This window comes from Physcomitrium patens, chromosome 20, assembly GCF_059467195.1.
Source record: "Physcomitrium patens ecotype Gransden chromosome 20, ASM5946719v1, whole genome shotgun sequence".
NCBI lineage: Eukaryota > Viridiplantae > Streptophyta > Bryopsida > Funariales > Funariaceae > Physcomitrium > Physcomitrium patens.
Window position 1 is genome coordinate 10,060,001 of NC_143429.1, and position 14,324 is coordinate 10,074,324.

A 14,324-nucleotide genomic window follows, 5' to 3' on the forward strand; every position below is an offset into this window, starting at 1 on the left:
AAAGTGTAGTATCATCATGAAATTAAAACAATAAAAAATTCACAAAAAAAAAAAAAAAAAAAAAAAAAACATAATATCTGGTATGCTTTAAAATATTAATTTTAATTTAAAAATCTCAAAACAAAGAAAACATGTTTATCACACTATTTCTAAAAATGGATATAATTGTTGCAAAGAAGCATCTACTTGGACAAATAAAATAAATCCAAGAAAGACAAAATAACCATACAAATATTATTTTTTAAAACAAGAAAAGAATAATAAAAATTAGGTTGTCAGATTGCGATTATATTATGACCCTCTAAGGTTAAGTTGTGGCAAAAGCAAAACAAACCTAATTTGCAATGGCAAAAGCTAGAAAATAGATGGCGACCAGAGATGGAACAGTTGTGAATAGATTGGTGGATGCCCTTATTAAGTTATCCAAGCGAATTCATTGCATTTGCTTGGATAATGAATGAATGAGAGCTAATTCATATAAATTAAGGAAAAGGAAAAGGCTATTCGGGGATAGACTCGAGTGAAGTTGTGAACAGCGAGGAACTAACGTGCAGTGTGAGAGGATGCGAAGGGTAGTCACTAAGACCTGGGAAAGTGAGTGGTCACAGTGAGCGGGAGGCCATGACTCTTGAACACGGCAAGTTCAGTGGTTGCAGCACAGACAGACAAAGAGAAGAATAGAAGAGAAGAGAAGAGAAGGCAAGGCAAGGCAGGGCTTTTGTAGGTCTGTATCCCAAGCTGTATTCCAGAGTGCAATCTCTTCGCGTCCGACGTTGCATGCAGCATAGCATCTGCGTGTAGGCCATCATCGTTGGGTATGAACCCATTTGGAACATCGTGACTACAATGGATCCATGGCCAAGCTATTCATCCCATCTGTGGGATCGCAACCCCGCGTCGTCTTTCTTGCTCCTTGGAGGCCCCTGGTATCCGATGACTAATCGGAATGGGACTCTGAATCCCCTCATGAGACTCCACGTCGTCATCGTATTCAGTTCATGGCCTTGACACCGGTAATCCTGGGTGGGCCCAACAACCCATCTTGGATTCATCTCTCCCACCTTAAAGCCGTTATTACTTCCAGTCTTGAGTGTGCATTTCGCCCACTCTGTTGCCACCAATTTCTTGGAGCTTCTCTCTGGCACTCTCACATTCCTCGTGGCATTCGCGTATGTGGTCAAATTCTAGCTCTGGTCTCGTGACGTAGGAGCCTCGTGTTGTGAGCCAGCTTTTGTTGTGATGGTCGTGAAGTTGCGGTAAATTCTGAGTTGACATATCGTCCTGAGCTCAGGTTTGATTTGCTTGAATATCTCCTTACCTAACCTCGTACGTGGAGGTATCGTAGAAAGTAAAAAGCTCTTCTTGATGGGTAGACCCTTCTTTTGGTAGCATGAAATGGTTTTCGTAATGGCTCATGCAGCTGAGCAGCGTTCTCGACTTGTACACGCTTTCTTTCCTGGTTCTGGTAGTTTTTTTTTTTTTTTTTTTTTTTTTTTTTTTTTTTTTTGTTGGGGGGGGGGGGGGTCTTGAGAGCCACTTGAGCTCGGTTCGCACTGGTTATTTCTTGCACTTGAGCTCGGTTCGCACTGGTTATTTCGTGCACTTGAGCTGACCTGTTCCCTATCTGCTTAGAAAACATGCATGAGGCTTTCTAATTCTTGGCTGACTACACCATTTGGTTCAAGCTTTCGTTTCAAAGATGAATGATCAGAAAGCTACGGTGAACATCTGCGCAGCAATGTTGCTCAGAGTGACCTCCTGACTGCCTCCAGCGAATTCATAAGTGTGATGATACTGTTGTTCGACAGTGATTCCTGTGTGTTAAAAAATGTTGTTTGCACAATCCCAAGATGTCCGTGATTAGAATGTAGAGGTCAAAATGTAGCGATAGATGGGGCTCTCACAAAGATTGTAGCAATAGATGCTGAAAAAATGCAGATACAATCCATTCAAAGCTAATGTAAAGGTCATTGTCTTCTTGACGGATTCAAGCTCCAAGAACGCCACGAAGGATCCAATCATCCTCATTTCGAGTTTGCTCTTTTGGCAACGAGATTCTTTATTTTAGAATCATTTAACCGAGTAGTTCTTTGTTATTTAAATATTGCATTTAAGACAACGTGGAGCTTCAGATCTTGCATTTTAGTGACCTGTATGGATCCTTCAGGCGAGCGAGTATGACGACTGATCTTCAGGACATTGCATTTGCTAAGATTTAGTCGATATGACAATTATAGCTGAATGCTCACACCTGCTACATGTATGCAGCTTTGTAATTTGCGCCAAAAATTTGTGAGTGGCTCGCACGAATCTGAGTACCCCGAGAAGCTGTACGTAAAAAATTGCTATCATGGCCTTCGGTATTGGGAGGGGAATCTCCACTCCACTTCTTGCTTTGAATTTTTGCATGTACATAGCAACTGGAGCAATTGCCGGATGGGCTTTGAACAAGAACATCGACTCCTCTGCGGGCGCTGGTGGCTACGTCGGTTGGTGCCGCACTTGTTGCTACTGAGTTTTCTAGTTTGCAGTTCCCAATCCGCGACTTGGAAGTACTGGAATTCTTTCAGCATTCTGCTACTGTAATGTTTCTCTTTCTGCGTGATGACCCGCAAGAAATTTATGGTTTGTTGGTGATGTCCAGGCAATGCGGCGACGTTCTACTTCCTGCCGATGGTACTCATTGCATCTGTGGTAGGATTGGCATCCACCTTGGCCGGAATTCACCACTTGAGAGAGTGGCGCATTGAAAGCCTTGCAGCTGCCGCTTCCGCTGCCCTTATAGCCTGGACCCTCACTCTCCTTGCCTTTGGGTGAGAAAATCCAATCTTAAATTCCAATTTTTAGAATGTCATCTGAACAATAACTGTTCTCGGAAGCGACCGTTTTACAACTTTGGTCTACTTGTGACAATCCACAAGAGCCCAGACATTGCCTAAGAGGTGGCGAGATAATAGTGAAGGTGACCATAAGTCGGTTTGATAATCGAACTCACCTGAGATTTTTCTTTCTTACGCAGCGTCGCTTGCAAGGAGATTCATATTGGAGGTCCACGCTCGAGGAAGCTGGTAAGTATTCAGAACTCCACAGCAATCACCTTGCTATCATTTACCTCATCACGATTGTGAGTCCGACAGTTGTTTTTCCTGTTGCAGAAAGTGGTGGAGGCTCTCATCATCGTCTTGGCTTTGTTTGAGCTCCTCTACCTGCTCTCCCTTCACGCTGGGGTGTTGGGGGGCGACCGTTTCGGCCCTGCATACAGTAACACTGGAGCGGGGGGTGCTAACATGGTTTTGGTACAAGCTGGGGAGAAGCACCATGGCATTCCCGCTGCCGCTGCAGTCTAATATACAAATACGTCGGCGCCATCGCCAGCAACGTCCTAAGGCGGACTCCGATCCTCGGAGCGGCATCTCTGATCTTCTTGTTCTTCTCTCTGAGTGGCCCATTTATTAGAAAGATGCCACTAGGCCTTAGATAAACTTCGAGCTTTGGCTCCTCCACCTCCTACTGTCGATGCTTGCTCCTCCTCTGTCTCACACATCTGTGTCCGTCGTTGAATCATTTAACTTCCTTCCTTCCTTCCTTTCTTCCTTTATTTCTTTCCTCTGAAATTGAGAATGCTCAATCTGTTATTGGTACTTCCGTCTGTAGTTGCAAAGGCTGAGGAGACACTGGATTGTGCAGAGCTTGCCCTATCCCAAACATGATTCAAAATGAACTCACTCTGATAAACAAAAATTGGGCCTTTTAAGAAGTATCGTGTCTGCACACCCATCTGAGACCTGATCTTTACAAAACATGATCTTGGCTTTTCTCTTTCCAACCCTCTTGAAAACCACCCATGAGTACTTCACTTGCAATCTATAGACCAAGGAGATTATATTGATCATTCCATGAGATGGAGTTATGAATTGGTGACAGCCGGTAAGTTCGGCACAAGTCTCATTGAAAGTGTGCACACTTCTCAACCATGACTAGTTTCTATATCTTTTGTGTATGCTCGTTTATATAATCCATCATCCATGCTGCTTGGGGTTTGGATCAGGTTTGCAGCAAACAGTCTCCATGGCATCTTCTCCTGCATGTCTTCCTCTGCCTCCTGCTCCCTTGACACCAACCCATTCCATACCATCCACCCTTTCCGTTTCATTCCTTGTTCCATTCAAGTTCCACAGGATGATGTAGCTCTCCCATGAAGCTTTGATGCAGCATACTTGTACAATTCATGAATACAAACATGAAACTATTAAAGGAACAAAACAAATGTCTGGATCTATCAAAAATGCAAATACTGCAATATGTAAATTGATCACAAGTCACAAAATTCAAATTTTAAATGACAATATTTTACTTCGAAAAACATCTTTTTAAGTTTATAATGAAAATTAATAATTACTAAATAATTCTGAATAATAGATTTCATAAAATAATTATCAGATAATGTCTAAAATAAAACATAATGGTTCAACATGCCCCTTTAACATTTTTTATAGTTAATCAAATATGTATATGTCATATAATATAATATAATGTAATATAACATTATTCAGCATTATCTATTATATTAAATTATTATCTTTTTTATAAGAAAATGATAAGACAAAAAAAAACAACAGAGTTTGTACTATGAAGATTACAAGAAAGTATGATTGAAATCTCTTTATTTAATTAAAAATCATAACAAGCAAAGGTTCTAAAATAAAATAAAATAATGAGTACAAACACACACACACACACACTCACACATACTCTAAAAAATCCTACTCCATATCCTTGATTTTCTTCAAAAGCCTATCTAATTTATTTTTAATTCTGAAATGGTAAATATATTAATTTTCTAAAAACCCACAAACACTGAAAAGCGGGTCGATTCACAAACTAGACGCTGACGGGGTCAAACGGCGGCGACGTTAGTTGACGGCCAGCGGCGACACATGCGGCGAAGCCTTGTTTCAGTCGCTCCTCGCACCATCATGTTTGCGGAGTTGCGTCCGCCACTCTTGCATCACTTCAATCGCAGTTGCAGTGTACCCCTCCTAGTTTCCTCGTGTCCAGGCTCTGTTCCCTACTTCAATTGTCCTCCAGGACCACGCTGCAGCTTCCATCCTCCAGTGCGGTCGTAGTCTACATGCTCTGGCGAGGTTTGGAGTTTTCTTAGCCAAGTGTTCATGGAATTTTGGAAGAGGTTTGTGGGTTCAAGGTGTATACTTGCGACGGAGGATTGCACCGTGTTGTGGCTGAGTGAGACTTGTGAAGATCAAAGATGAGCATTGCTGCCGCAGTGATGGGCATGCTTTGAGGATTTTAGGTCACAGGAGTCGTAGAGTGAGGGTAACTGGCAAAGGCTTCAGTGAGGTGGTTGAACTTTGGATGCGGTGAGGAAGAATTATGTGGCAGGTGTTGGGTCGATCTTGGAGGGTGACGATATCGCCGGCAGCTGTTTTCAGAGGATTGTAGCCATGGATTGAATACTGTTATTTGTAGTTCTGAGGAGAAGTGAAAGAGAAGCAGAGCGAAGAGTTGGAATTGTTAGTGTTTGGAAATCGTGAGCTCTCAAGGTAGAGCTCCTTCACACCCGGAAAGATGCACATTGGAAATTCGGGTTTCATTTGGGTGAAATGTGGACCATCAAGCTGCCTGAGCCGCCAAGTAGCAACACGGGCATGCCTGAGATTTTTGATCGTGGTATCTCCTGTGTTGTGCGCCGCGCGGTCATTATTGGAAATGGAGCATCGGGAGCTGAGCATCAGTGTATAGGTCTCGTACGTGCTCTTGGGCTTACGAATTCGCACACTCTGCACGTGAGAGTCTTCTTCTCTACGTCCACCCCCTAATTTGTTGACATGAATTGCGTTAGTTTAGCCTGAGCAAGAATTTCGTTCATTGTTTGCAATCTTCTGGAATATCGAACGAGTGTCGCTGTAGTTTTACTTGTTCGAGTTGATGGAATCCGCTCCAGACATTCGAAACGAACTATAAACTTCACCAGGATATTCTGCTATTCTCTTGTATGAACAGAATTAGGGTCCGTGGTTCATATCTCTCCGGATTTTCCATTGATCTTTGCTACTTTGTGAATATTTTGGAGTGGATGTCTAAGTCAAAAACAACTTCGAGCACACTGCTATAGTATTCAAAACATGCTTCCGAAAGATATTGTTACTGACCGACTAACGTGACATTCCAGCGTGGTGAAGTAGCTAGGATTTGAAGCACCTTAGAATTTTTTGTGTTTTGCAAGTGTGACCGCTGTACATTGTTTAGGCTTGGTTTGGAAAAGATTTCGATAAAGTTTTCATGCATCTAGTGTCTCGATTTCTGTACGAGTCCCGCAATCTTTCTCAACTCACCACAGAATGTTACGTTCTATGCGTATGAATATTCACAGATTCTGATTTCCTCTGAGATTGACCTCTGCAGAGAGTAAATCGCCCCAATGGAGGATTTATTGACATTCATTTAAGATGGTTATCGGTTCCAATTCACAAGAAGGTGGATTTTGTTCTTAGACATATCCAGTCTAACTGGCGGCGTCTCCCACTCCCAGGTATTCTTAGTCAACTTTTAGGCGATTCCGACCCCTTGTCTCCAGACTCTAAACCGCCTGTACCTAGGAAAGGACATGGACTGCATGCATTAATTATGGATGAAAAACCAGTCCCTGAAGCTGATGCTTATCGCATTGCCGCCCTTGCTTTGGAAGACTTAGACAGGTACTTGCAAGACTCTGTCGTTTCAAATTTTTGCGCTAGCTTTTTCGTGACATGCCTAGCATATTCCTCGGTTTTTATGGAATTTATGATGCTCTCTGAGGGCCATATGTGTACAAATTGTCGTAATTTTGTGAAACCCGTTTCGTGATTTGTTTATGGCTTACTTTCCTTTTTATCTATGTTGGATAAAACCCTAACGGGACTGTTAAATTTCATATCCACGATTAGGGAGGGGCCTCTCTTAATCGTGGCATCAGGTCGGGATACAATCTCTGTGGCAGCGGCTGTCAAAAGATTAGCACCTGAAGCTACATTTGTTGTTCAGGTGTGATCACTTTTGCCCTCCCCTTTTCTCTATAGCATATGTTAGGCACCAGCCATATATATGATAAATTTTGAAGTCTGTTTGCTCTTTTCTGATTAAACCAGAGCGATCTTTCTGACATCCTTTATGGTGTAAGTTTTGTTTGAAGGAAATTTTCTACTGTTGCACACAGTTCGTTGCTTACTACTCTTCAGTGTATAGATTGCTGAATTCGTGCTTGTGCAGATCCAACACCCGCGATGGGGCCTGGACCGATTCGACATGGTTCTCGCTCCAATTCATGATTACCATATTTTGAGTCCAACCGCCCGCCAAGAAGTTCCTAAGCTGCTACTGCAATGGATCACACCGCAGCAACCCCCTGATAAACATGTGGTCAGTCCTCGTTGGGCATGCCGGTTTTTGTGAGTTGCTTACCGTTTTTCCAGTTACTCACCTTAATGGTTTGTTTTGTACGTAGAACTAAGCAATTCTACTTGCAGGTGCTGACAGTTGGGGCTTTACATCACGCCGATGCATCAACATTACGTGCAGCTGCTACTGCTTGGCAATCTGAGTTGGCACCCTTGGCAAAGCCTCTGCTAATCGTTGATGTTGGTTTTCCAACAAGTAAGATATTTTGAACTCGAATAAATAGCATAAAATATTAATTTGTCAGATATGTATTGAATTATCTGCTGATTGTGCCGTAGCTTCTCAGGATATTGCCGATACAGGGAAGACTTAGCCCTGGAGCTATTGTCAGCATTGAAGTTAATTCTTAGTACCTGCGGAAGTTATAGAATAACTTTTTCTCAAAGAACACCTAGTCAGGTATATTTTCTTTCTTATTGTGGATTTGTGAATTATTGCAGTTTTTATGGATTGACTTGAGGGGGAATTTCTGTTATGGTTGACTTTAAAAATACAGGGAAATTGTACGTGTTTGTGGTGGTGTGCTTGGAATATCGAAATTACCCTGTTTTGAGGCTCCTGACATGCTTTTAATGTGGAGGCTCAGCCCATTCATTGGCCTTTCAATCCACGCATGGATGGTGCTCATCTGGGTTTGATACCTTATTGCCTGGCCTCTTTTTGTGCTTACAGTTTTGTGGCCACTAAATACCTTTTTCTAATTTATTTTCTTTGCAGATTGTCAATCTGTTGACAAGAGAGCTGGGGCAGCATCCAAAAGTTTTTATTTGGGATGGCAGAGGTACATTGTTGTGATGTTTCTAATCTTCATGGTTTTGTTAGTGGTCGTTATCCTTTCTGTAATAACATAGAGCTGATGGGAAAGTGTGAGTTATTTTTCTTGCGTGAAGTATTGCACTGATTCATCGAATATTCTGGTGACGAAGATGATAATTCGTTATATGTAACCCTGAGCCCCGAGCCCTGAGTCTGGTTTTCTATTCTGTGGAAAATTGAAGCACCTGTGCATTTTGCTCCTTTCAGGTCCGAATCCACACTTTGGACATCTTGCATGGGGGGGATGCATTTGTGGTTACGGCTGATTCTGTCAGTATGTTAAGCGAAACATGCAGCACAGGGTACCTGGAACATTCCCTTCTCTCTCTCTCTCTCTCTCTCTTTTTTTTTTTTTTTTTTTTTTTTTTTTTTTTTTTGTGCATCTCTCATTTTTCATACGTGCTATATATTATTTGTAACCTCATCAGAGTTCAAAGTCAAAACTGTTGCTAGGCTTGGAATTTTTACTTTAAATGTTTACAAGGCCTTGATTTGCTCAGTGAAATTCTTTGTACCTTGTAGCTTGGTAGTCAATGCCAGTTTTATCCATACATTTTCATTGTGAACAGGAAATCAGTTTATGTCGTTGGTGGAGAACGATGTAGATGGAAGTTTGCTGATTTTCAGAAAACCCTACGCCAAAGAGGGCTCACTCGACCTCTCACAGGATCAGAAGATGTGAGCGACTTCACTTCTCTTTGATTGATATTATTGTATCCAGGGTGGTGATCATTTCATGTAGTTTTGCTGATGTGTGATAACTCAAAATAATACCATCGAGAGAATGTCACTTACCTTGATGGATGAATCAATTTACTTAATACTCTCTAATTTTTCGCAAAAAGCACTGTACCAAAGCTTTTTATCAGCGAGGGATTGTGTTTTGTAATTACTTTTTGTCTAATTGCGTGTTTTTCTTTGCAGATGAGGAACGGTTGGAGCTACCCTCCTCTTAACGACACTTTCGAGGCAGCAAATCGAGTTCGTGGTGCCCTGGCAGAACGTGGTTGGAGCCTACATTAGAGATGGCAATCGTTGTATTTCACAGAAAATTTTGCAATTTTAGGTTTTTAGGATTGACATTGTGAAGTTATTTTGATGATATTTCAACAATCGTCGTGTAAGGAAACGTCAATGACGCAGCATTGAGAGTTAATTCTGAATATAAAATTCATGCATAGTTCGATATTCAACGTATATAGCATTGCTTTGCAGCAGACATCCTTTTAAGTACCTTACGTGGCAGATAAACGCATTCAAGTACTATTACTATGGCGATTTCAGGTTATTATGTATCTTATTGTCACTAGTTTTGTAGATCCTTTCTTCATCATATTATATCCAGTATCCTTTGTGAATGTAAGACGAAGGGTGCCCATCCACGCTGAAGGTGGATGAAAAGTTTCATTCCACAATCCGTTTTGAATAGCTTTGAATTTTTTACCCCCCCCCCCCCCCCTGTAGGGTGTGCATTGCGCAACTTTTAACTTTATATTACAAATGACGAAGCAGGTTGTGAGGAGACCTCCGATTGATATGGAAGTGCCCAGCTCGACAAATTTCCTCGCTGCCAAAGTGAGCAATTCTTGCCTATTGTTACGAAGGTTAGTAACTTGGTCCTAATGTGCCCTGTATCGTCCAGAATTCAAATAACCGCTATCGAAAGAGTCTCACGTAATCGATGAGTTCCCCACCTAGCGAATGGAATCCTGCTAATGAAGGTAACTGGCAGGAGGTGGAGCTCATCTATAGCTTCCTTGATGGTCCTGCAGTCAGCGAGAACTTCATTAGCAACGGTGATGGCAAGTTTAGAGTTCATCTTTTCAGGTAAATTCATGGATGGAACACAATTAAGATTAAATTAAGATCCACTCAAGCTTTGAGCTGATGAATCGATTATTCCGTCAGGAGTGACAACGAATAAAATGAAAATCGGACTAACATACCTTGGGTGGAGTTTTGGATGGTATATTGCAACCTTGTTACGATAGTGGGATTACGGAAAGACCGCCAAGTTGACTGCAGCAGGCCAAACACTTCGTCATCATCTTCCCTCCCATAGCGCAAATAGTAGCTCCCTTGCAGCGCCCAGAAAGCCCAGTCTATGTCTCCCCTCTCCAGGTAATCGATCACGCAGTCCAGAAACCGATTCTCTGCAAAGTTAGTGGATTCCAGGTTTATGCCGAACTCCGAGACAATTACCGGCGTGCCCTGCTCAAGGAGGAAGCCATTATCGAGGTTCACGTTTCTCTGGGTGTTGGAGCATGCGCTTGGATCGCTGGCATTGTAGAAGTTGCTGCCTCGTGCTAGACGCGACCATGAATACCAGTGAAACTCGTACACAAGCTTGTTAGGGAACCGAGAGGTATCGAGATGGTTGTCGTTGTTGTTCAGGAAGCTCAGATCCGTTGCGAAGCTCAACCCCCCGGCAATTATCAGTACGTCCGGGTTCACGTCGTGGACCGCTTCTGCCGCCTGCGCCATTAGCACTCGCCAGTCTATGGCATTCTGGCGCGGTCCCCTCAGCGCGTTCCGTAAGCTCATCGCCACCACGAATGGATTGCTGCTGAACGTGGTTGCGACTGTGGTAAGGCCCAGCATCCATGTCTCCACGTCGAAGTACTCGTCTCCCCAGAAGCCGTTGCCATCGGTATCCGAGCAGCACCATTTGGGTTTACTCACATGGTTGTCTAAAATCACCATCAGATCGTGAGCCGTCAGGATGTTCACCATGCGGCGGTGAACCTGCCGCAACGTTAGCAAGTAAAGGTCGGGATTCAATGCTGCGATTGCTAGCCCAGTGGACGTGAGGTTGAGATTGTTAAAGTTTTGCGCTACAGTCAGTTCTCCGTAGGAATCGTTTGTCCAGAGCCACGTAGAGTATGTCAACCTCACGCAGTTGAAGCCGTTCACTCTGATAAGGGTGGCAATTCCGCGAGCTGTGTTCCTGCTTAGACCCTCCGGGATTCCGGCTTCCAAGTGCCCCGCCCAATTGACGCAGGAGAACTTCACTCGCACTCCGAAGCGGTCGACAACCCATCGTGAAAAGGTTGACAGGGGAGGTCTAGGGTTCCTGGTAGCCCCTGCGATCGCAACAACCTGCAACAGGAGCAACAAGAGCTTCAATGCTGGAGCGTTTGACGTCGACTTGACTATCACGGAGCTGCAGGAGCTCCTGAAAGGCCACGCCATTTTCTGTGGCCTACTTCACATGAGTAATCCTTCACAATAATCTATCTATGTGAGCTAAGTACTAAAACTCCCTTACATACTTGGCACACTTATATGCGTGAAGAACGTTTCTGAGTCATTCGGCGCTGAAATCAGGTCAGTGCCAGGGGTTTGCGGAGCCCCATGCTATTTGTGTGCTTCACCTTCCTTGTCCAGTTTACACTGGGTTCAATTGTGTAACAATGTCAAATCTTCACGTGTTATTAGATTCTCGCCATATCTCCCACACAGAGCCTGCATGCCGTCTTGCAATGATAGGCGGAAGACCAGTTTGCAATATTCAGAAACTTATTAATCTGTGCAATTCACAGAGAGTGCAACCTCGGTTCTATGAGAGCACCCCAGTTTGTAATCAGCGGTCATCTAGTCAATACATCACACGGATCTATCCACACATGACCGACTGAAGCATCGTGAATCTCCATGAGCTTACATGAGCCAATTTCCCTTTTAATACTGTATCTTAGAATTGTTTTCAGAGTCCAAGGAAAATCAGTTGAAAGGTTCATTCTACTTGACAGTTATGTCAATGTGGATTGAATCCCACTTGTAGCAAGGTACTGTACATATAGGGAGTTGTTAAAGCCACATCCCAATGTTGTTTAGGCCACACCCCTAAACCATGTGATGATTAATTTTGGACGACATGGAACAAGAGATGGAGACTAGAATGGACAAGATCAATCATGAGATGGTAATAGGAGGTGTGGCTTTAACAGTATTAATAATTCCAGAAGAGGAATCTGGATGGCTTGAAATGTGGGCAGGATGTTCTCAGGTGAAATCATGAGAGAATGACTCTACAACTTCTGAAAAGTAAAAGTTTAAAAAAACTGCTGGGTTTGAGGCGTTGAAGTTACATATGAATTCAACTTGGTATAAAAACGACCTATTTTAAAGAACTATAAAACCTAATAAACAAACTTTTGAAAGATAGTTGTAAAAACACAACATGGTTAATTGTAACAAGCCTTTGAAATTGCAAGTCAAATAAGGTTTAAATTTGGTCAGCAATAATTCTACACTACTGGAGGATGACAGGTTGAATCAAGGAGTCCTAAACTTTTTCCAACAAGGTTTGTTGTTTCAACTTTGGCTGTAAAATTTCAACCATGCTTGGAGGAATTGTACTCAGAGTTCTTTTCCGCTGAGTGTCAAGAATAAATTACATGAATCTACATTACGTTCAGATGCTTTAGATAATGTATAATACTTTATATAAATAAAAATTAAATGTTAGAAAAATTAGTCTTGCTAGACTAACAAATTCTAAAAGACACAGAATTATTGCATACTTATAAAACGTTAATATATCTTTAATGAAACTCATATTAGATATTACAATTAATAACCAAAAATCTATTAACAGAACATGTTATTTTAAAAAACGTACATATTTCAATTTAAATAACATTACATCATACTCAATATGTTTATACATTGTTAATTGTTATGTCAAAGTCATTTTCAGAATGCTTTACCAGATTCTTATTTCAAAAATTAAAATTAATATTTAAAATATAGTTTATTAGTATGAGTTTTTTAATAAGAATTCAATGAACTGTATATTTTTGTATATGTATACATATATGAGAAAGAAATAAAAATTAGAAAACCATGTTTTCAGATTTAAGATTTCAATAATTCTTGTTTAAATTAAATTAAAAAATCTTACTATTTTACACTATAATTCTAAATCTAGTAGATGGTTATTTTAGCTTTTTAATATTGATATTATAATTGATTTTAATATATATATATATATATATATATATTCTCTTAAAAAAATTAAAAATATATTAATAATAAATATTATTATTGCAAGTGATTAGTAATTTTGTCAAAATTGTCATGTAGATTATGAATAATAAAAAATATCCGATATACTAGCATTTTTTTTAGATACAAAATAAACACCAGTGAAATCAAATTCATTCATTCGTCTAATAAAATGTTAGTATATAAAATAGAATTTTCTTGTATTCTTTTTCATGTGGATGAAGTGTTTTTGCAATCACAAGTCGTAAAGTGATATATTAAATTTATTATAAAAGGTTATTGTGAGATTGCTTGCATCTTCTCTTTTTTTCATAAAATTTCATTCATTGTAATTAGAAATGTCTTTCATAAAAAGCTTGAAATATAAATCTTGTATTATGTAGCTTTGGTGCTGGATAACTAAAACAGTGAGCATGTGATTTCCAATATAAAGAAATTAAAATGATCCAAAAATAGAAATAATAATTTAAAAATCAACTATCATTTTGAAGCATCTCAAAAAAATCAGAGTAGAAGATATTTATTGATTTAAATTAATATAATATATATTTGGAGCTTTTTTTAGTTATTTTTAGTGCATTTTTCTCACAAAAATTTTAAAAAATCCTTGAAGAAGCATTTTGGTTCGAAATTTGAATGCAGTTAGTTGATTAGGTAAAAAACTCTCAATGAATTAAATTTATATAGACTTAGTTTAACTTAATTTAATTTTTTAGATTAAATGCAATTGCACCATTCGATGAAAATGGAGCTGGAATATGTTGTATGATAATCTTAGAATATTCCAGCTCCATTTTGTATCTTTTAAAAAAACCAGAATCACATACAATAAAATTAATACATTTATTAATTTCGTGATAGATAGTTATATTGGGATGAAGTTAAATTGCCCAACAACTTGAGTTTTTTACACTCAAATTTTCATGGTTTGAGGAGATGTTGACAGTTTGATTCTCTATGTTTTGAAAAAACACTTTCTTTGGATACAATAATCCAAATAAAAATTTATATAATATCTTTAAATTCTGAAGTATTACAATGTT

At 40.2% G+C, this 14,324-nt stretch overlaps 2 protein-coding genes and 1 pseudogene across 8 annotated transcripts; 2 read left to right on the plus strand and 1 right to left on the minus strand.

Annotated features, from left to right (window-relative positions):
- The first annotated feature begins 705 nt into the window (after window positions 1-705).
- LOC112273152 (membrane protein PM19L) lies at window positions 706-3,757 on the plus strand. 6 transcript variants are annotated; one of them, XM_073529266.2, is made up of 5 exons: window positions 706-724; window positions 2,269-2,489; window positions 2,645-2,813; window positions 3,020-3,068; window positions 3,138-3,757. In XM_073529266.2, the coding sequence occupies exons 2-5, from the start codon at window positions 2,351-2,353 to the stop codon at window positions 3,345-3,347; spliced, it is 567 nt and encodes a 188-aa protein (XP_073385367.1). In that variant the 5' UTR covers window positions 706-724; window positions 2,269-2,350; the 3' UTR covers window positions 3,348-3,757. The 6 variants fall into 6 exon arrangements, with proteins under 6 accessions (XP_073385367.1, XP_024357387.1, XP_024357386.1 ...); XM_024501619.3 differs by lacking the exon at window positions 706-724 and adding an exon at window positions 1,058-1,256; XM_024501618.3 differs by lacking the exon at window positions 706-724 and adding an exon at window positions 1,059-1,291.
- Window positions 3,758-4,963: 1,206 nt separating this feature from the next.
- Window positions 4,964-9,464, plus strand: LOC112273710 (mitochondrial fission protein ELM1-like; annotated as a pseudogene). The gene is made up of 10 exons (XR_016498922.1): window positions 4,964-5,804; window positions 6,424-6,716; window positions 6,945-7,041; window positions 7,267-7,416; window positions 7,524-7,650; window positions 7,742-7,854; window positions 8,173-8,236; window positions 8,479-8,573; window positions 8,841-8,949; window positions 9,196-9,464. The product of XR_016498922.1 is annotated as a mitochondrial fission protein ELM1-like (transcript).
- A 279-nt stretch (window positions 9,465-9,743) lies between these two features.
- Window positions 9,744-11,463, minus strand: LOC112273711 (glycosyl hydrolase 5 family protein). The gene is made up of 2 exons (XM_024502809.3): window positions 10,218-11,463; window positions 9,744-10,037 (listed from the first exon to the last, which is right to left on the minus strand). The coding sequence occupies exons 1-2, from the start codon at window positions 11,461-11,463 to the stop codon at window positions 10,018-10,020; spliced, it is 1,266 nt and encodes a 421-aa protein (XP_024358577.1). The 3' UTR covers window positions 9,744-10,017.
- Window positions 11,464-14,324: the final 2,861 nt, after the last annotated feature.

What these genes read in the sequence shown, in the direction of transcription:
- LOC112273711 (XM_024502809.3), bottom strand. Translation starts at nt 11,463, where the DNA reads ATGGCGTGGCCTTTCAGGAGCTCCTGCAGCTCCGTGATAGTCAAGTCG. An exon ending in CATCCAAAACTCCACCCAAG is followed by an intron (nt 10,038 to 10,217) that starts GTATGTTAGTCC and finishes CGCTGACTGCAG; the next exon opens with GACCATCAAGGAAGCTATAG.
- LOC112273152 (XM_073529266.2), top strand. Translation starts at nt 2,351, where the DNA reads ATGGCCTTCGGTATTGGGAGGGGAATCTCCACTCCACTTCTTGCTTTG. An exon ending in GGGCGCTGGTGGCTACGTCG is followed by an intron (nt 2,490 to 2,644) that starts GTTGGTGCCGCA and finishes GGTGATGTCCAG; the next exon opens with GCAATGCGGCGACGTTCTAC. An exon ending in GTCCACGCTCGAGGAAGCTG is followed by an intron (nt 3,069 to 3,137) that starts GTAAGTATTCAG and finishes TGAGTCCGACAG; the next exon opens with TTGTTTTTCCTGTTGCAGAA.